General features: G+C 36.2%; 3 protein-coding genes across 3 annotated transcripts; 2 read left to right on the top strand and 1 right to left on the bottom strand.

Moving 5' to 3' along the window:
• Positions 1-4379: 4379 nt before the first annotated feature.
• On the bottom strand, positions 4380-6135 carry LOC145602863 (glucan endo-1,3-beta-glucosidase 1-like). The gene is made up of 3 exons (XM_081659015.1): positions 5966-6135; positions 4761-5870; positions 4380-4663 (listed from the first exon to the last, which is right to left on the bottom strand). Exons 1-3 carry the CDS (start codon positions 6024-6026, stop codon positions 4632-4634), a joined length of 1203 nt encoding a protein of 400 aa, XP_081515141.1. The 5' UTR covers positions 6027-6135; the 3' UTR covers positions 4380-4631.
• Positions 6136-9828: 3693 nt separating this feature from the next.
• LOC145602611 (uncharacterized) lies at positions 9829-13410 on the top strand. The gene is made up of 4 exons (XM_081658791.1): positions 9829-9883; positions 9926-10823; positions 11516-12652; positions 13383-13410. The coding sequence occupies exons 1-4, from the start codon at positions 9829-9831 to the stop codon at positions 13408-13410; spliced, it is 2118 nt and encodes a 705-aa protein (XP_081514917.1).
• A 4871-nt stretch (positions 13411-18281) lies between these two features.
• On the top strand, positions 18282-22667 carry LOC145601565 (formin-like protein 6). Its single transcript, XM_081657605.1, has 4 exons — positions 18282-20097; positions 20185-20387; positions 21124-21365; positions 21438-22667. The coding sequence occupies exons 1-4, from the start codon at positions 18521-18523 to the stop codon at positions 22227-22229; spliced, it is 2814 nt and encodes a 937-aa protein (XP_081513731.1). The 5' UTR covers positions 18282-18520; the 3' UTR covers positions 22230-22667.
• Positions 22668-22719: the final 52 nt, after the last annotated feature.

Below are 22719 nucleotides of genomic sequence, written 5' to 3'. Positions count from 1 at the left end.
TAATCATCTCGACAATTTTTATTTCCGGGCGAAACAAGGTCAAAAAATTATAAAATTGAAGGCTATAATCAACGTTTTTAAAGGAAATTTTGAGGTTTTGAGCCCCGGTGGCAAAAAGCCTTGAGACCATAAGGGATATATCTCGAGGTCATATAATGCTGTTTGAAACCATATATGATCATTATATGTTGTCATTTTTGTACGTGGTAGGCTTGAGTTTACAAAATCACTGCAAGTTCCGAACGAGTAAAATGACCGTTTAAGGGCATATTGGATGGATCCACTGACCTAATTGAACTCCCGGAGAGTATTAGGGACCATTGTAAACATCTCGGCAATTTTTATTTTCGGGCGAAAAAACTTTCAAAAAATTACAAAATTGAAGGCTAATCCATGCTTTTTAAGGAAAATTTGAGGTTTCGGGGCCAAGTGGCGAAAAGCATTGATACCCTATGGGATACATTTTGGGGTCATACAATACCGTTTGAAACCATATATGATCATTACATAATGTCATAAACGTTCGTAGTAGGCTTGAGTTTACAAAATTGGTGCAAGTTGCGATTGGGTAAAATGACCGTTTAAGGGCATATTAGATGGTTCCGCCGACAAAATTGGACTCCCAGAGGATATTAGGGACCATGGTTAACATCTCGACAATTTTATTTTCGGGCGAAAAAAAGTTCAAAAATTACAAATTTAAAGGCTATAATCCATGTTTTTGAGGTTTTGGGGTCCGGTGGCAAAAAGTGTTGAGACCCTGGGGCATACATCTCGGGGTCATATATTGCTGTTTGAAACCATATATGATCATTATATGTTATCATAAACATACGTGTTAGGCTTGAGTTTATGAAATCACTGCAAGTTGTCAACGGGCCGGTAAAATGACCATTTATGGGCATATTGGATGATTCCACCGACCCTATTGGACTCCCGGAGGTTATTAAGGACTATAGTTAACATCTCAACAATTTTTATTTACGAGCGAAAAAAGTTTAAAAATTACAAAACTGAAGGCTATAATCCACACTTTTTAAGGAAAGTTTGAGGTTTTGGGGTTCAGTGACGAAAAGCCTTAAGACCATAAGGGATACATCTAGACATCATATAATGCCGTTTCAAACCATATATGATCATTATATGTTGTCATTTTTGTATGTGGTAGGCTTGAGTTTACGAAACCACTGCAAGTTCCGAACGAGTGAAATGACCGTTTAAGGGCATATGGGATGGTTCCACCGACCCAATTGAACTCTCGGAGGGTATTAGGGACCATGATAAACATCTCGACAATATTTATTTTCAGGCAAAAAAAAGGTTAAAAAATTACAAAATTGAAGGCTATAATCCACGATTTTTAAGGAACTTTTGAGGTTTAGGGGCCCGGTGGCGAAAAACCTTGAGAACATAAGGGATACATCTCGTGGTCATATAATGCCGTTTCAAACCATATATGATCATTATATGTTGTCATTTTTGTACGTGGTAGGCTTGAGTAGTTTACGAAATCACTACAAGTTGTGAAGGGTAAAATGAACGTTTAAGGGTGTATTAGATGGTTCCACCGACCCAATTGGACTCCCGGAGGGTATTAGGGACCATGATAAGCATTTCGGCAATTTTTATTTCCGGGCAAAAAAAAGTTCAAAAAATTACAAAATTGAAGGCTATAATCCACGTTTTTTGAGGAAATTTTGAGGTTTTGGGGCCCGGTGGCAAAAAGTGTTGAGACCCTACTGGATATATCTCGAGGTCATATATTGCTGTTTGAAACCATATATAATCATTATCTGTTGTCATAAACGTCCGTGGTAGGCTTAAGTTTACGAAATCGGTGCAAGTTGCGAACGGGTAAAATGTCGTTTCAGAACATATTGGATGGTTCCACCGACCTAATTAGACTCTCGGAGGGTATTAGGGACTATGGTAAACATCTCGGCAATTTTAATTTTCGGGCGTAAAAAAGTTCAAAAATTACCAAATTGAAGACTATAATTCACGCTTTTTGAGGAAATTTTGAGGTTTTAGGGTCCGGTGGCGAAAAGTGTTGAGATCCCAGGGGATATATCTCGAAGTCATATATTGTTGTTTGAAACCATATGTAATCATTATATGTTGTCATAAACGTCCGTGGTAGGCTTGAATTTACAAAATCGGTGCAAGTTGCGAACGGGTAAAATGACCGTTTAAGGACATTTTGGATGGTTCCACCGACCCAATTGGACATTTGGAGGGTATTAGGGACCATGGTAAACAACCTGACAATTTTTATTTTCGGGCGAAAAAAGGTAAAAAAAATTACAAAATTTGAAAGCTATAATTTACGCTTTTAAAGGAAATTTTTAGATTTTGGGGCCAGATGGCGTAAAGTGGCAAAATTGAAGGCTATAATCTAGCCTATTGTTCGAGTACAGGCTGGGTTCAGATCATTGTCGGTTAAGGTCGGCTCCTCGGGTTCAATTTGAGCCAAATTCAAATTGGATTCAATTTCAGGTTTGGGTTGTGTGTGAGTCAGGTTTGAGTGGGTTAATGGTACATTCGGGTTCGAGTTAGTGCTGAGTTGGGTTTTGGTTCAAGTTCAATTCCAATAAATATCGATGTGCTCAAGTTGAACCTATATAATTACGCCTTCCATAATTTGATACGCATTATCAAGATTTTATTAAACCTATATATGAGTAATAGAGAACAAAAGGTACACAAGCTGAATCGGGTTGTGGGTTTACATATTTGTACCAGTATATAAGTTAAACAAATGACATATAAATTTTATTAAACCTTCCATGACTCAGGTACAGGTTCTAATTGGGTCGGAACCTAGTTTGGGTTCAGATTGTTGTTGGGTCGGATTAAATCAGTTGACTGTTACTCTCAGGTCGGGTGCAGGTTCGGGTGCAGATCGGGTTCAGGTCAAAAAGTATTGGATCAAATCGGTTGTCGGTTAACATCAGGTCAGGTTTAGGTGGGGTTACAGTTCACTAGTTTCACCCCATTGTTCGGGTACAAGTTGGGTTCAGATCATTGTCGGTTCAGACCAGGTTCTCAGATCCGGTCTGTTTTTGACAGCTCTACTCTTAGGCGGCATGAATTCTCTTGATCTATTATACCTAATACTAGTCACATGAGTTGTATGTTTGCCGATGTTTCATTATTTTTACCACTTTCAAGTTCTGAGGTGGTAGTTGCTGGCACATTGAAGTGAAATCTAACAAAATTTTGGATGTCTTCATATTCAATGTACCTCTTATCTACATTACTAAACTGAGTAGATGACGGTGACCTATATGTACATGATTGGGTCTAAACTTGACATGAATCCCATCGGCAAAATTAAATAATACTCTGTATAAAAAAAAACCTAAAATATAAGTTTGTAGAAAACCACAGGCTTTTTGTGTCAAAAAAATAGGAGGGAAAAAAAAAATCTAATGTACTAAGTATATACAACAATACTTGTTAAGAATTGATTATAGGTTAAATAGAGTAATGAATTTGATTATCCACCTACCAAAAGTTTGTTAAGAATTGCATGACTGCATGATTCCCATGCTATTCGTAATTTGTTCAAGGTATACATATTTAAAATTTCACAATATTAACAACAAATCAGAGTGGCGCAGCGGAAGCGTGGTGGGCCCATAACTAGAGGTGGTTATTGGACAGGGTAGCCCAATGATAACAGGGTCAGGGCCAAGCTTATAGGGCTTTTAATGGATAGAGCTATTAATGGACAGGGCCCTTATTGGGTAGGGTCAATATAGGGCCAACATGTTTTTCCAATTTAGTTGATAAAGAAAATACATAATGTAAAAATAATTATATAGATTAATTTGTATTCATATGTATTTAATAATGACTTTGTCCAATATTTATTTTAATTGATATTTTGTAGGCCCGCCCATTATCAACCCGCGACCCGTATTAGGCCCGACCCTATATTGACCCTATAAAATGTGACCCTCTTTGACCCTGACCCGCAACCGACCCGCACCGATCCTGACCCGACCCGCCCAATAACCAGGTCTACCCATAACCCACAGGTCCCAGGATCGAAACCTGGCTCTGATAAATTAGAGAAAGCTTCCCGCAAAAATTTTTTATTTATTTTTTATTTTTATTTTTTAATATTTTGTGTTCTTCCAATCAACTTTATCTTTTCCATTATTCAACAACAAAATTAATTTATGTACTTATGTAGTACATAAAGTTATTGTGAGTCTTGGATACTCTAGATTCAAGGAACCTTTCAGGTGAATACTTCTTAATCCAAAGACACAAACCCCATAATTAAGAACAATAAACAACAAAAGAACCAAAAAGTATGAGCAAATAGATACTCTACAAATTAGATAATCTTAATTCTCCTTTTTTTTCCCATACAAATCAAAGGGCACTAAAGTTTTTGTCCATCAAGCACCATACATTTAATTTAACCTTGCTAAAGTACAAAGCTTTAGTAACCTTCAAATTAACAAAAAAGGCCCCTTCTTAATCCTAATTCCTACCTAATCAACACAAATTAACCCATACTTACTACTTAAACTATAATCATGATAATGCTACCACCATTACAACTGTTCATCTTTGGCATTCATAATTCACTGACATACCAAAAAAGCTCCTTGAAATCACACCATAGTGAACTTACACTGAAGAAAACCTGCCAAAAAAAAAAAAAAAAAAATCATTAAAGTTAACATCATAAAGATTTAAAGTAACTAATGTAATATTTTGATAAATGAAAAAAAGGAACATACTAGGATCAGAATTGATGAGCATGGCAGTGCCACCAAAGTCACAAGTACCACCATTAATCTTGTTCTTCTGCCAATAACTATTGAAAGCATAAGAAGCATGAGAAACAAGAGAATCAGGAAAATAACAATTCCCATTTGGTTGAATTTCATCACATTCTGCTCCTCCTTCACCACAAGCATAATCCATTGCTTCCTGCAATGTCTCTGCAGGAACACTTGGCTTTGCTACACACCACAGTTTCTTTCTCGGCTCGAAAGCCGGGGATGGTGCAGAAGCCTGTGGTGGTGCTGGGGCTGCCGCCTGCGGTGGTGCAGGGTAGCAGGGTGGTATGTAGTGGTGGTGGTGGTGGGGGTGAGGGGGAGGGGTTTGGGTTGGGCTAAGCCCAAAATGTGGGGTACCAGGGATTGGGCTTGGTGGGGAGATTGTAGGCCCAACTCCAACTAGAGGAGGAAGTGAACCTGGGCCTCTAGCAGTAGGTAGTTCTTCTGGTGATGGAGTTGGAAGAATGTATGTCAATTTTCTCATTGTAGGGTTGAGTTTTTGAGTGGGGTTGTTTGAAACTACCATGAAATTGAGATCTTCTGAGCTTAAAAATCCAAACTTTTTCAAAGATTTCAAGTGGGATAAAGCTAAAGATTCAAACTTTGGGTAAAAAATTGGGGTTTCATCAGAAGATGGGTTAATCATATAAGAAGAATTAGTGGAATGGATGAACTGTAGAAGAGGTTGGAGGAGAGAGAAAGCAGAATCAGAGGGTAATTCCAGACAATGGGAAGAAAAAGAAGGGGAAACCTTGATTTCTGAGTGTAAACCCCATCTAGTGAGAGAATGGTGAAGATTTTTGAGAGCAGGTAAAAAAAGATGGTGATTTTGTTGGTGGGTTTTGGAAGAACAGAGGAGATTATGTCCAACAACAATGTGGGTAATGTTGTAAGCAGGGTAAAATTGCAGGACATGGTTTCGGAGCCAAGTTTCCGCCATTAAAACACTGTTAGAAACCTCAGTGAAGTCTTGGTTGTGGACAGAAACAGCCATGGAAGTTGCAGCAGAAGCAGCAGTACTGAGGTCTGAGTGGACTGTCAGGATTTCAGCAGAATTTATGGTTGCAGCTGCAGAAAAAAAAACATAAAGTACATTGTTAGTTTCATGATTCAAAATTAACATAAAATTGCATGAAATTTAAAGAAAAGCAAGGAAATTTTACCAGTAAGACAGAGTATGAGGAGAGAGAAAGTGAGGAATTGGCATGCCATTTTGAACACCATTGTTGAGGTGCTCTGTTTTTCACTCACTCACTAAGTGTGTGTAGTGGAGTAGAGTGAGAATCTTGAGTAGTGTAGTGTTGGTCTTGGTCAAGGCTTTGTGAAAGTGTGAAGTGGTGAAGTGTGAAGAAGTGAGCATTGAAATATGTAGAGTGAGTGCATAGAATGGGCCAACCGTTTTTGGTTCTCCCCTGTCATTTTCCTTCTGTCCATTTCTGTAGTCCTTTACCCAAGTTACTATTTTACCAACGGCTCTAAATGTCCTTTCTTATTGTTATTTACTGAGACTGTTATTTTATTTTTCCCCACTCATAAAATAGATATGCAATATAAACACTCTCTTTAATCTAATTGTTTGCCTAATAGTCAAATCATATTTGATTTAGTTTGATCAATCGAAATTTTTTGTGAGTGTAAAGCTATGATCTCTCATGTACAATCTTTAAGAGCCAGCTTAAAAAGAAAACCAAAGCAGTAAAGTAAAAGGAAAAGAAAAAAAAAAAACCCTTTTGATAGCACATATTTTACATTGAATTGTACCTTAGAAAACAAATACCAGTACTATATTAAGGCATTTGATATGTGAGAACAGATGTATGAGGATTTAAAACTACTACTATAATTAAAATAGGGATGCATCCTAGATTTGTAGATGTTAAGGATAAAAATATAAAATACAATTTTAGTTACTTATCCTTGCTAATATTTGTTCCGACATTCCCTATATTAATGGCAAAACAATACTGTGAACCCACATCAAACAATTCCTATCATCCATATGTACACATTATTATGGGCATAATCTATATCTATCTATCTATCTATCTATCTATCTATACTTCTATACTTTATTAGTATTTAAAAACTATAACCAAGAAACGAATAAAGACACATGTCCCCATCCATTCTATTATACTTCTCTAACCATAGTGCCATATGTCATCTTACACTATTAATTTTTTATTAAACCATTTTTTTTTAATTCTTTCATTAAACTTATACTTCATCTTTCATACACACTTCATCTCTTCATCTTCTTCTTTACCCTTTAATTCAACCTTTTCCTATTCTCACTTTAATTTTAGCATTTCCACCTTCTATTCAAGACTTTTTTTCGATTAAAGTTCCAAAATGTTAATTTCTTTAATCATGTTTCTGATTACATATTATAACCTATCATGGCTTACTGATATTTCCTCACTTATCTCTCAATACAATTTCATATGAATAACCCGTGCATTGCACGGGCCAGAAGGCTAGTTGTATTAAATGGCGAAAACAGATGCAGTTTATTCTATATTCCTACGATCCTATCCCCTGATTTTTTCATACTTTTATCATACAAACAAGTAACAAACATAGGTTGTGTTACAAGTTTACAGCTTACAAGCGGATTAAAACTACCATTCACTGATTCACATCCTCAATTTTCATACACCAAACAGTCAAACACCCTCACCAGTCAACAATCATGCCAGGTACTTAATGAGCTTCACCAACTTGTTAATCATTTGGGCCTGGTTATATTTATATGGTGAACGGGCTGATACATCAATAAGCAGGCCAAAAGCCCAAATAATAATATTGGACCATTGCATAGCTGGTTTTCTCAATGGGACTTTTAAATTGTGGAGCCCATTTGTGATTTGTGACTATTTTAAGCTAAATAAGGTAGTAACCTAATTTAGCAAGCTATTCAAACGTGGGAGTTTGGTAACATGGGTCACGGGCTTAACTCAAATGCTGTACTAGTACAAATTTGGTGACAATCTCGTCAAATTTAAAAGGATTTGACTAGTACCAGAACAATCAAACTCTGCATTTTTTGAAACTTCGCAGTGAGTTGGCCTGATGCCCTCATGGGTGGGTCTGCTGACCCTAATTCTCAGCTACTACTAATACAAGTTTCAACATATTATTATTATTCTTAGTTCAATTATCCAGATTTTACTGAATTTTACGTTTTCCATTAAGAATTATAATTAAGGATATGAGGTAAAATCACAAAATAGAATTTTACCTTTGTTTGTTATGGGAGCAAACAATTAGAGACAGAGGGAGCATGAATTGAGAGAAAAATTAGGCAAGGTTGGAATAAGTCCAATACAGTGCTAATCACTAAATATGCCACATTTTTTACTCTTTAGTAATCAAATTTAACTTTTTCAATAATACTATTCATATATGAATAAGAAAGGACACCTCTAATGGCCTAAACTTGATGGTAATAAGGTGGCACATGAATAATGCAGCATAGGATGCTGCTACACAGAAAATGTCCAATTGTAAACAGAAAATTAGGCAAATGTATAATACAGTTAGCAATATACAAATACGTAAGTAATATATTAATATGAGTTGTTGAATATTTTACTCGCTTTTTGTTCAGTTTAGTGGTCTGAAATTGTTCCCCTGCCTTCTTCTGTACATTTGTCGATTTCCAGAGCTTAAATGTAGTATTCCATATGAACCATATCTTATTAGTCAGTAGTTCAGTACCCACTAATCCCCTATTATTTTACTCAAACACCATATTAAGGCTGTTATACAAAATTAGCCAACGTGTAACAACCTAGCAACACTATATTACGGTGTATTAATTAAGCTATATTCCCTGTTCTTTCAAAAAAAAATTAAGCTATATTCCCTCTCAATTATGTTGATTAGCTGATCTATGACTCTAAGAAGGCCAGTCTTTGACCAAACTCCGAAAAATAAGTTGAAGTTTATGTATTAATTGTATTATGTAATCATTCAAATAGCCTATGATGATCTTGGTAAGGAAATTTAGAAAAGTCAATTACAAATCATTAATCCATTGCAGTGTACGAAGAGAATTTTTCTTAGAGCATTCCCATTAGTGAGGAGAAATTTGCTCATGAGCAAAATTCATGAGCAAAATTGCATTATTTGCTTTCCCACCAATGAGCATTACAAAATATGCTCATGAGCATATTGAAATTTGCTCATCCTATGAGCAAAACTGATAGTGAACAGTGATAGCGTGGGGCCCACAGCAAGCACTAAACGTCTATTTTTTTTTTACTTTTCGCACCCTCAAAACGACGAGTTTTGGGGTTTGGTCTGAACAACCATCCTCCAAAACGCGTCGTTTTGAAGGCAGCAAAGCAAAAAAAAAATTACATTTATCGGCTGACAGGGCGCGTCAGTCCAGCCAATAGAAAGCTGACACGCGTCCCTGTCAGCCTGTTCCTCCAATCAAAAAATTCAACCGTTTAGCAACGGTAATTAAATCAAAACGGTAATTTGGCCGTTTTATAATTATTAAAAAAAAAAAAAAAAATTACCAACGGTTATATTTTTTTTTCCCCTACAAATAGAGATCCATTTTGACATATTTTGGTATAATTTCAAAAATCACAAAAACACCCAATATTACACTTAATCACATTTCTAGTGATATTTATGTTATAATTTCTAATATAAAGTTGAGAAAGGTTTTTTTTTTTTTTTGGTTTATTATTTTTAATTACAGTTTTTAGTACTTTAATTTTTTTCAAAACGTTATTAATGATATTTTAAGTAGCAATATTTTTTTTTGTTTAAAAAATCCAAAAAACTCTTTATTATTTTCACTCCCAAGTTTAGTTTGATTCAATTTTCATTTTCTAATATTACTGTTTATTTTTTAGTATAACTACTTTTTTTCTCAACAAAAAAAAAAAAATAAAATTATTTAATTACTTTTTGTAGCACTAGAAATTATTTAAAACGTTATTAACGTTATTCCATTTTAATTTAGGTGTGCCTCTTAAGTAATTATTGTTTTTTGTTATACAATATAATGGATCCAAACAACCCTAATTACAATCAACTTGCTCAACATTTTTCTGATTTAGGTGATGATTTCATTAGTAGTCCAAATTTTCAATTATTCCTAGGAAGATTAGGCAACCCTTTTTCTCAAAATTCCGTTCATCAACCAACACCTCCTCAGATTCCCAACAATGAAAACACTTTTTTTGAGCAACAAACTCCTCCCGTTACCGAAGGGAGCAACTCTGAGTACGATCTCAGCCAAGAAGAAGCTGTTCCGGAGACACCACAGTACCCTCCACCACCTCCAAGGATTCCGACCAATCAACCACTTGCCAAAGCGAGTCGCATTTGGTCGGTTGCTGAGGATGAAGCTCTAATTCATTTCTATCTAACACTAAGTGATGATGCGCTTCGTGGTACGAGCCAAAAGGCATCCGAACTATGGCGAAAAGTTCATGCAGCTTACTGTAAACTACAAGCTGAGAAACCGCATATTCTCCCGCCAAGACCTTTGAAGAGTTTGGAGACACATTGGAGAAGAATGGCAGCTGATTTGCTACAGTGGACTAATTGCTATGAGGAGGCGGGCAAACTCCCTGAAAGCGGAAGTGGTTACAACGAAACCGATCGAATTAAACACGCTTCCAAGTTGTTTTATATCTCCTCTAATCCACAACATAATTTTGCATTTTCACATGGAGTGGAAATGGTTAATAAAGATCCGAAGTGGAGGACTAAACTAAGATGGGGTCTGTCAAAGGAGGAAAGAAAGGGTTGCGGTGACGATGATGAGGAAGATAGCAGTGGAAGTGGGAAAAGGTCTAGGGCGGAGAGTGAGAATGAAATCCGTACTGATGGATTTATGTCCGGAGGATTACCACGACCAGACGGTGTCAAAAAAACGAAGGCTAAGCGTAAGGGCAAAGCAGTTGCTTCCGAAAGTGCAATATTGAGCATTAGTGAGCAGATAAAAGCGTGTACTGAGGTTAGAGAAAGGGAGGCGAATTTACGACAACAACGGTTGGAACTTGATAGAGAAAAGGAAAAGAGGAAGCAAAAACAAGTTGAGTTAGCAGAGAAGAAGATGAATTTTGATATGCTTCAATCACTTTTAGCAAGGACAACACCGCTCACTCCAGCTGAAGAGGCCCACAAGGACGAGTTACTTCAACTAGTCTACGGTAGAAATTGACTGTATTTCCTTAAGTAGTTTATTTTTAATTAGTTGTATTATTTGGTTAGATTTGTTTAATTAGTTTATCTTTTATTAGCTTATCTTTATGTTGTTCAATTTCAATTAGTTTATTTTTAAGTAGTTGTATTCCGAATTTAGATTTGTTTAATTATTTTATCTTTAATTAGTATATCTTTATTTTGTTTAATTTTTATGAGTTGTATTCATGTCCCTTGTCTTATTAGACATTGAGTAGTCATATGTATTTCATGTCAGTTGTATAAATGTATTTTGAATAGTCAAGATTCTTTTCTGTCTTACTATCTTAAGTGTCATTGAATTGTCAATCATGTTTCATCACTCATTGAGTTGTCAATCATGTTTCATCAGTCATGGAATTGTCATTCATATTTTGGACTTGTCACTGAGTTTTCATGCTTATAAATGATAGTGATACCAACTTAAGCAAATATAATCCAACTCCTCAAAAAATATTGCAAACACTCAAGTAACCAGCAAACACAATGTTTTCCATTAGCTCAACCTCCAGCTCGTCTGATTCTGATCAATACGTTGAATTTGATCATTTAGTTGACGAATTTGTCACAACCCATCTACCAACTTTGTTATATAACAACCAAACACAACACCAACCCGTATCCGATGTTGAATGTGTTCCAGAGCGTAGAGGGGATACGGATAGAAGAGATAGGGAAAAGGGGCATGTTCAATTATTTAATGATTACTTTGCAAGTAATCCAGTTTATAGCGACAAACAATTCCGGCGTAGATTTCGAATGCAACGACCTTTGTTTTGTAGGATTATGAACAAGGTGGTCGAGGGGGATCAATTCTTCCAGCAGCGTAGGAATGCAGCTGGAAGGCTTGGTTTATCACCGTTGCAGAAATGCACCGCTGCGATTAGAATGTTGGCGTACGGTACCTGTCCAGATGCGGTGGATGAGTATCTGCGCATTGGCGAAACTACCTCCAGATTGGCTTTGCAACATTTTTGTCAAGGGGTTATTACACATTTTGAAGCTGAATATCTCAGAAGTCCCACCGACGAAGATTTAAGGAGAATCTTGCATCAAAATGAAATGCGAGGTTTTCCCGGTATGATAGGTAGCATTGACTGCATGCATTGGGAGTGGAAGAATTGTCCTATGGCTTGGAAAGCGCAATACGCAGGCCGTAATAAAAATGCAACCCTCATTCTAGAGGCCGTTGCAGATCAAGATTTATGGATTTGGCATGCATTCTTTGGGATCCCGGGTTCTTGTAATGATCTTAATGTCCTTTACCGATCTCCGGTCTTTGATGATGTTCTTCATGGTCGGGCACCTCCAATTCATTTCACCGTGAACGACCATGAGTACAACTTGGGCTATTACTTAGCAGATGGCATTTACCCAAAATGGGCTACTTTTATTCAAGGTATAACACTTCCACAACTTCAAAAGGAAAAATTATTTGCTGATAAACAAGCTGCAGCTCGGAAGGACGTTGAACGGGCTTTTGGGGTTTTACAGGCTCGGTTTGCCGTTCTACGACAACCCTCCCTTGCGTTTAACGAAGACATATTGTGTGACATAATGAAAGCTTGTATCATTATGCACAACATGATTGTCGAAGATGAACGACACAACTATGCTCGGGCCGAAGTTTTAAGAAGGTACTATGAACAAGATCGCCCGCAAATTACAAGACCCACTACAAGTGCTACAGTTAACAATAACGAGCCTTTTGAATTCAATGTTGGCCGACCGCCAAACGTTGATTTCGACACGTACGTCCACAGAAGAATGTCAGTACGTGACAGAGACACTCATGTTCAATTAAAAGCGGATTTAGTGGAACACATTTGGCAAAAATATGGCTCTATTAATGAGTAAAAAAAATAAATTTGTCGTAAGATTACAATTTAATAGAGTATTAATCGTACGTTTAAAATCTAGGTTCGTTAATGGTTTGTAGTATAAAATGTATTCGTACGCTAATTAAATTTTATGTTGTATTACATTTATAATTAATTAGCGATTAAATTTCAATATTGGTATAATTAGTGATTAAATTTCAATAATTAATTAGCGATTAAATAAAAGTATAATTGTAATTAGTACCCATAAATATTATTTTAACCAAAACATATTAAATATTAATAGGGTGATGTGTAAGAGAGAGAGATATTGGTGGGGTATGTGAAAAAGTAGGAGAGAGATTGATGAGCATTTTTTTTTTTGCTCACTAGTGGGATAGATTTTGCTCACTAAAAATGCTCATGAGCAAATTTAGTTGGGAAGAGAGAGAAAGTGGGTAGAGAGAGAATGAGGAGAATTTTTTTTGCTCACTAGTGAGAATGGTCTTAGACATCTTAAATTAATGAAAGTAGTCATTGTTTACAGATACATATATGATCAACGCGACTACTAAATCCAAATAAAAGGAGTGAGCCTTATATGGAAACGGACAAAAAAGTAAGCAGCAACAGACAAATCCATAATAAGATTATGGTAATCTAATTACGTGATCAACAACCCAGGGCAGGTACTAAAATAAGAGTTGAACCCTCATGCATCAAAGTCATGTTGGAGTTTTGGAATATAGTGTCGGTGGAAGGTGAATAATACAAAGTACATACTAGATTCATAGTGGGGTGAATCAGGCAATCTATTCTAATACAGGCTATATAGCCTATAGTCTACGTAGAGACAAAGATAGTGGGCTGATGCTACACCCTAATAGGGGCCTAGCCAGAAATTTTAAGCTACAGGGGCAGTTGAATCAATATACAACCATCATTACATATTATTTGCAATAATTTGACATAAAGTAAAGAGAAAAAATGTCTAATCGTTGCAAATAATATATAACAGTATGTGAATAGAGGATCATGGCTCAACTAATAAAAGGAGAAAATTTTAATTCATGTAGCGGTATGTAGCCGATTCCATCTTTAAGATGAAGCCTCGGTTATTGTATAACTATACTTCGTATGAAATTTCCCTAGTATTGCAGTCGTATGTGGAATGTACAAGATAAAATAGATGTGAAGTGTGGCAAATGTTGGTTGCATGGTTACAAAGTAAGGTTTTGGATACTTGACGTGCTAATATTTATTAATTGGTGGTGTTTACTACGATTACTATCATGTCTTTTATTTGTCAAGCTTTGAACCAATAATGCGTAAGACACAATCATGGAACATTATAACAACATTACATTTTTTTTAAGATTTTGGACTATCATTTTTTCTTTGACAGATGGAGAAGTACGGGGCATGTTTCACAACTTTAATAAAAAAACTTGATCAAAAGGAGTAAGAATAGGTGCTGCATGAAAATTACGTATGGGGTACTCTAATTCACATTGAAAAAGTTTGACAAAGATTTATAAATTTATTTTCCCTTTTATTTCATTTTATTTTTGGTGATATAAACCAGTATCAAAGATAAATGTTAACTGCGACAAGTACGTGCTAGTAACATATCATCTAAACACATATCAACAGTATAAAATCTAGACTTCAAACAATTTCTAGTCATTAAACAATACCTAATCGATCCCCTTGTCCACAAACGATGTTGGTTTGGGCTTAAAAGTCTGGCCTATAACATGTCTAACACGAGATTCTTTAAGAATCAACATCTAACAAGTTTTAGACGCAGCTTAAAGTCCCTCCGTTTTATATGATTCATCAATAGTTAGAAGTTTAGAACCAAACATAAGAAATAAAAGAGGAAAAAGAAAAAATAACATAATGTACAATGCTTCACTATAAGAAGCTAAGAGGCCAAAGGAGGAGCCAAGGGACATATTGTAATAGTAATAAGTACTAAGAAATATATATGTTGACACTCCTACATTAATTGTTACAACTAAACTAAATTTTCTATAACACTACTAACATATTATCACCAGCTATTGTTCTTTTTTTTTTTTTTTTTTTTTTTTTTTTTCTGGGACAATCAAATTCTTGTTTATCCATTAAATCCAGAAGATATTGACAGTTGACTTTCAGTTGTACAAGATTATTGATATCAATTTATATCTGAAACAGTTAAGGATTGATAGCCTGTAAGATTAATTCCTCCTAACTGTTAAACTTTATTTATTATTGAAAAACAGAAAAAGAAAATTAATGAAAGGATATTGTAATTATATTTGTACAGCAATGTAAATTAGTAGTAGTTGAGAGCCTGCTAAAATTTCATCATGAAAAGGCAGAAATTAATTGTTTTGACATGCCACTATTATTAGTGATGGACATAAAATCTCTACCACCACTTCTATTGTTGCTCTTTGGGGCTTCAGAATTACTACTTAACATGCCACTATCAACCATTAATAATGTACTAATCATGAGAACAACCCATTTTGTTTTAATTAATTAAGGTGGTTATCCGATCCAATTTCAGTTTTTCTATTGAAATTGGCCCCTACGTAGGCACCACGAGATTAGAGCACACTAGACGCCTATACGATAATCAATAATAATCCTTATTGGGAATGAACATCTAATACACTCTTTAGCTAGTTGCTTAATGTAAATGACCTCGACTTAGTTATGAAAACCCTAACAAAATTATACGAAGTACATTATTACATATACACATAATAAGTACCAAGTTTATTACTTCGTATATCAAAGGCTTAATTTCTACCCATTGAATAGAGTGTCGCCCTATGTTCATATTTGGGGAGTAATCCGAACATGGTGCAATTTAAACTACTAGCAATAGACTAGTAGTAACTAGTAGCTCTATAACTATGTCTATGCCAAAAGGACAAATTAAGCACAGATTAAAAAAAAAAGCATAAGAAAAACCCCCCAAAAAAGTTGGAACTTGTACATTTAATCATTTATGTCCTGAAATGGGATCACTATTTCTTTCGTCCTTGATTGAGAGCTAATAGATGTTCATTTATCTCATAATGACACTGTAAAAATAACTTTTATTTATAATAAACATTCAAAAGTACTGAGTAGTACGATAATTATTATTCATAGACGGAGAAAGTAATGAGCTATAACTTATTCACACAATATATTTTATACTAGTCTTATTTCATGTAAGCAGATTATCTAGTGGATATATGTAGCAATGACTAACTCTAAAGCTTCAATATGACACATTTTGAGAAAAAGTGTTATAACGGGTAAAGCTACAAGTAGATCTCATGTTAACCACCTTCATAAATAGATTAGTTAAGCTAAGAAAAACAAGTAAAAAGAACAAGTAGCAAACATTCATAATGAGCAACAACTTTCCAGATAAGCAAAAGAGAATTAAAACCCTGGTCTAAAAACGGTCATTTGTAGGCTATTGTAGCTAGAAGTTGTATGATGAAACGCAATAAAAAGCCTTAGAATGATTAAAGTTAGTCATACAAACACGCAATATTAAAAGAGTAAAGATTGCTTTTATTAAACGATTAAAAAAGAATTAAGGATCCTAAACCTAAAGGGTTGGAAAAGGATAGCATTGTCTTTACACTATACTTTGGAATTGCCACACACTCACCCAAATACCAACAACACCAACAAAAGTTAAAGATTAAAGCAAGAATTATGTACTGTACGTCTAAAGAAAGCATATGCTCTTCATCTTGTCATACTGTCCTATGAGTCGGTGACTACTTGGTGGTTCACTGGACCAGGCAGGGTATCAAATCAAAAGGCATAAATAATGTTCAACATTGCACATCACCCCCTTTTTTTCCTACAAAGAATTCAACACTTACGTCTTTACCATTAGACAGGTCGTGTAGAGAATTGTCAAATGTCATCTACATACGTTAAATTGATTGATCTAGAGAAAGATAATGTTTCTCTCAAATTTATAAACGAAAGGTCAATTAGAAACAACTTCTCATATATCGAAAGAAATACATTATACTCGAGTATTAAGATAATGTTCACGTTGATTGTGCATGGAATGGCCTTGATTTTTTTTCTTTTTCAGCCATAAATTCATGGGCCTAATAATTGGAATTCATGTAAGCCCTAAACCTCCCAAATTTAATGGTATAAAATCCTTTTCACCACCTGCGACAGTGTACTAAAAACAGCTAGATCTCACGCACTTGGCGGTGGAGAAGGAAGTAGGGTATCAATTTTGATTAGTACTCGTATTAATATTGACGTTTTGCTTTAGCACGTGGCCAAATTTCCTTTAATCTTATTCTTTGATTAAATTTTCCCCTCACTTCTATAACTAGGGTCCAATATGACAGAGCTCAATCATGTTAGTGACAGTGGATTGGAAGTTTATACGGTGTATTACTAAAGCACCAAACAAACTACTTATGTTTAAACATAGAGAATTGTTATTATATCTAAATCAGGATTATAAAACATATTCTTAACCTATATGCTACATAGTACGACCCAAAGATAAACTAATACTCTACATGATTACGTACAGTCACTTATACTATATTGGGACGTTACTCTACCACAACAACCTCATATTGGGACATTCGAATTGGATGGCCATATTCGCGGAATCATGTTGGTTTATGACTGTTCGACCGATGGTAAAACATGATGATGAGGGGTTATCTTATAATCAAAGAGAATGAATGAATCAACAAAGGTCAAGGAAAAGTTTAGAAGCTCTAGGCATAAAAACAGGAGATTGCCGCCCCACTGAAAGTATACAAGGAATACTATGAAGAAGTGATCCCGAAGCATTTAATGGCTCTAAAGAAAGAATAACTAAACGAGAAAAAAAGGAAAGAGACAAATTAGTTTTTTAAAGAATATTTTACAAAGCAAGGACGAATAAACTTTATTTATTTTTCGATTTTAGCAGTTCTACCAACCAAGCAAAATTGGTTCTTTAAATATTTTAGCACTATCTTCTCACTATCTTCCTTTCATTGTAGAAAAATAAGAAAAAGAAACCATTTAAAAACAGAAAAGAAAAAAAAAAAAGAAAGCAGATTCTCTTCCTTTTTCCACTTGGCAGTAGATCTCTCTTTAGAACAGCAAATCAGCAATCCCACTAATCTAAGCTAGATCAGTAGTAATAAAAATCATGAAATGTTTACCTTTTACAATTAAGGATGTGACATAAAGAGTAATTTTAATGAAATCGATCTAAATTAAGTTAAAAAAAAACGTTGAATATTAATAATTTATTTGGAAATCCTGATTATGGAATATTAAATAATGTGACAACTTTTTTAGTTTTTTACTGGGTATGATTTAAAATAATACAAGTATACGAGTACATGATTATTACTCCGTATATTTTTAGACCAAGATTTAGATGCTCATTAATTGAAAAAAGAAAAGAAGAAAAAAAAAAAAAAAAGGAATGCGGCTAAGTTAATGACATCATTTCACTTCAGTACAGAGTTCTGGGCATCCAGATCTTGCAGCCTAAAGAAGGTTCCCTCCACACATACTCTTCTCTCTCTCTCTCTCTTCTTTCTCCACAAACCAAGATTATTGGAAAGCCAAATAGCCAATGAATTTAGACATGAATTGGTGGGATAATATACACATAATAAAACAATCCTACAAAAATTCACAATGAAAATTCATTCTTTAAACTTGATATTGATCATTTCACTAACCTTATCTGTTGTAGCCAATGGTGAGAAATTAAGAAATGTTGAAGTCATCAGAAGAATCCTGCATCAACCATTGTTCCCGGAAAGCTCATCGCCTCCACCCGGACTCGATGATTCGTCATCATTGGCACCACCTCCGCCTTCAGCTGATAATTCCGGGGATACACCGGACCAACCCTTCTTCCCGGAGGTGCCTGCAGGGTCAACCCCAACTCAGAACCCATCACCACCACCTCCTGTAACGTCAAATGGGGTAAGTCCGATACCAACAGCGACACAACCAGCTGCAAAGCCTACCAAGAAAGTGGCAATTGCAGTCTCAGTGGTAATAGTAACATTGGGAATGCTATCAGCATTGGCATTCTTCTTGTATAAACACAGGGTGAAGAACCCTGTTGAGACTCAGAAATTGGTTGGTGGTGGTGGTGGTGGCCGTGGTGCGAATAACTCGACAAGGCATACAGAAGAACCAAGAGTGCCCCCTTCAAATTTCCTGTATATAGGGACAGTAGAACCTTCAAATCAGAGATCAGTACCGGTTAATGAGAATAACATAGCCAATGGATCACCTTACCATAAGCTGAATAATAGTAATAGTATTAATAATGATAGTTCAATGAAGATGTCAGATCGATATAGGCCTAGTCCTGATTTGCAGCCATTGCCGCCATTGAATAGAGCTCCTCCGAGGAGTGTGCCACAGAGGGGTTCCCCAACGGCTACTATGTCTTCTTCTGATGAGGACAGAAGTGATACTCTGTTTTATACTCCATACGGCTCAATTCATGGCTCATTTCATGGCTCGGTTGCTAGTGGTGATGATGGGTATTGGACTCAAGCTACACGTTCAAATAGTAGAACCAATGGTGGAAGTTCCTTCCCTCATTCTAGGAGGACTTCACCTAAATCAAGGGGTTTAGCTTCATCATCTCCTGATGTTATCAAGCATGCTATCATTCCATCCATTAAGGCCACTGCTCCCCCTCCACCCCCTCCACCACCACCCCCGCCACGAGCAGAGATGGAGTCGGATTATGAAAAGGAGTATGAGACTCAAGGAAAGGAGGAAACAAGGTCAAATATACCCAAAAGAGCTAAATTTGCAGCTCCTCCACCACCACCGAATTTAGCACTCCTCCGAAAATTCAGCAGCAGTAGTCCATTTCATCCGAGTGCTAATCCACCACCTCTGCCGCCACCTCCTCCTCCGCCACCACCCCCTCCGCCACCACTTCCTCCACGGGCACCATCACTGACACCGAAGAAAGTGTCTAATAAGATGGAAAATGGGTCTACAGGGGCTTCGCAGGTGTCACCTAAGGCACAATTGGAAAGTCCTAACTCAAGAGATGGCCTAAGGAGAGAAACAATAAAAACAACAGAAGAGCTTGATAATGGATGCAGTTCTACTGGAAGGCCTAATGGAGACGACTTAGATGAGAGAAGGCCAAGGCTGAAGCCCTTGCATTGGGATAAAGTAAGGGCAACCTCGGATCGAGCTACTGTTTGGGACCAGCTGAAATCAAGCTCCTTCCAGTAAGGCCACCAGAAGAAAAAAAAAAAAAAAAATTTGTGTATTTTGGTTCCAAAATAACTTATGACTGACTCCTAAATTCATTGCAGGTTAAACGAGGATATGATGGAAAGTTTATTTGGCTGCAATACGGCCCCTACGACGGTTAAGAAAGAGACAGGTAGAAGATCAGTTCTCCCCCCTGTTGAAAAAGAGAACCGAGTTTTAGACCCAAAGAAGTCCCAGAACATTGCCATTTTATTAAGAGCATTGAATGTGACTCGGGATGAGGTTGCTGAAGCACTAATGGACGGTATGCATAACTCTCTTCTTAATAATCCCTGGGATAATTCCTTCATGCTTTATTTACAGACCTTAATTGCTTTTTTTGCTCTTGCCCATTGGATAAGTGAGTTAATCTAGATCGTATAGGTATGTGTCTAAGAAATTATCAGAAGTACATTCATTTATGAGTTCATTTTTTCCTGATAGCCATAAAAACTCTTTCCCGTGATTACATTAGCTAAATCACACAGATGAAGATATAGGGGCCAGAAATTGTTGATACTTGCAGAAGTGGAAGAGCCTGATCTCGATGTATATACTCATTCAATTGAGATCCTTTCTAACCATGCCTAATGATAGTACAGAAAGGTGATCATATGTCTTAAAAATGCCAAGATTTCAAAAGTCATAAATCCTAATTCCCGAGTTCAACAAGTGAACTTTGCAAATTGTTTACTGTCTCAATCTATAGTGCTTAAATACTTCCCGGATGATTCACCAGCCATGTACTTCACACATTAGAGCATTACTCGTGGTGTATAGAGAAATCTTTTAGATGCATGAAAATAGATTACATGTATTTATGATGTAGCTCAGGGAGGTTATATAAGGAACCTTCAGCATAATCCAATTTATGGGTGCATGCAGATGACAAAACCAATAAATTCCATGGCAATCAATTAATTAAGTAGCTAATTCACGTGAATAAGTTAAGTCTAGCAATACATTCCTTATAATATTAAAATCCATATTTCTTGGAGCAGGCAATTTAGAAGGCTTGGGTGTGGAGCTTTTTGAGACATTGGTCAAGATGGCACCAACAAAGGAAGAAGAAATAAAATTAAAAGACTACAATGGTGACCTCTCCAAATTAGGTGCTGCTGAGAGGTTTCTCAAGGGGATACTTGAGATACCATTTGCCTTCAAAAGAGTTGAAGCTATGCTGTACAGAGCTAACTTTGACTCAGAAGTGAAGTACCTAACAAAGTCATTTGAAACCCTTGAGGTAAAGTCCCAGAAATCCCCACCCTCTAGTTTGACTCCTTTTTACCATCCCTAAGTGAATGACATATTACAGGTAGCAAGTGATGAATTGAAAAGTAGCAGACTCTTCCTTAAACTCCTCGAAGCTGTTCTGCAAACAGGAAACAGAATGAATGCAGGAACAAATCGTGGAGATGTAAAGGCCTTTAAACTCGATACACTCCTAAAATTAGTAGACATCAAGGGAACAGATGGAAAGACCACATTGCTCCACTTTGTCGTCCAGGAAATCATAAAGTCTGAAGGCATTGGCTCTGATGTCAATCCTCAGACAGCTGATCAATTGAGCACCACAAAGAAGGAAGAAGCATTTAGAAAGCAAGGGTTGCAGATTGTGTCAGGACTAAGTAGAGAGCTAGGAAGTGTTAAAGGTGCAGCTGGGATGGACTCGGATGTCCTAAGTAGCTATGTGTCAAAGCTAGAAATGGGGCTTCAGAAGATCAAGCTAGTATTGCAACTTGAAACACCAGATATGCAAGGGAAATTCTTCGAGTCAATGAAGAAGTTTCTTAAGGAATCCGAAGAACAAATTGCACGAGTCAAGACTCACGAAAGGAGAGCATTGGCTCATGTCAGAGAAGTGACTCAATACTTCCACGGCGACACAGCAAAGGAAGAAGCACACCCATTCAGAATCTTTCTAATTGTGAGAGACTTCCTCGCTGTACTAGACAATGTGTGTAAGGAAGTTGGAACAATGGAAAGCAGAAGTGTAATGGGAACGGCTAGATCATTCCGAATATCAGCATATGCAACAGCACCAGTACCCACAAAGTATAATGTTCGACGAGATGACAGTTCAGGAGACGAAAGCATGTCCTCATGATACAAGAGAACAACGCCTCCACACAACCACAGGTTGTATATGAGTCAGATAATCAAAATGGAATATAAAAACGAGGCAATCATGCCCAACAAGTCATTCATATATTTCCATTTGAGAGGCAAGCAACGGTATACAACAAAAAAAAAAAAAAAAAAAAGTCGGTCGACAAATCGATTCTTCAGGGGCATTGACAAGAATCTATTGAAAATACATAATTATAAAGCATCTTCTGGAAAAACCCAGCAATCAAAAGCTCAATAATTTCAGATTTTTTGAGCTTTAGTGGAGGAATTATACAGTAGTCAGATTAATTAGTGTTTTTTCTACAATCTACACTTTGAAAATAGGTTTGCTTCCTATTCCATGTAAAATTATTATTAATTTTATTCTACCAAAATATCTTAATAAATGAAGCATGATTTGTTACAAATTGTACAACATTATCCTAAAGTTGTTCATAAAGATGTGCAATTTATGAACAATGATTGAT

Source organism: Chenopodium album, chromosome 21 (assembly GCF_948465745.1).
Source record: "Chenopodium album chromosome 21, dcCheAlbu1.1, whole genome shotgun sequence".
In the NCBI taxonomy this organism is placed as follows: Eukaryota; Viridiplantae; Streptophyta; class Magnoliopsida; order Caryophyllales; family Amaranthaceae; genus Chenopodium; species Chenopodium album.
Note: the sequence above shows the minus strand (reverse complement) of the source record. Positions and strands in the feature narration are given on the sequence as shown.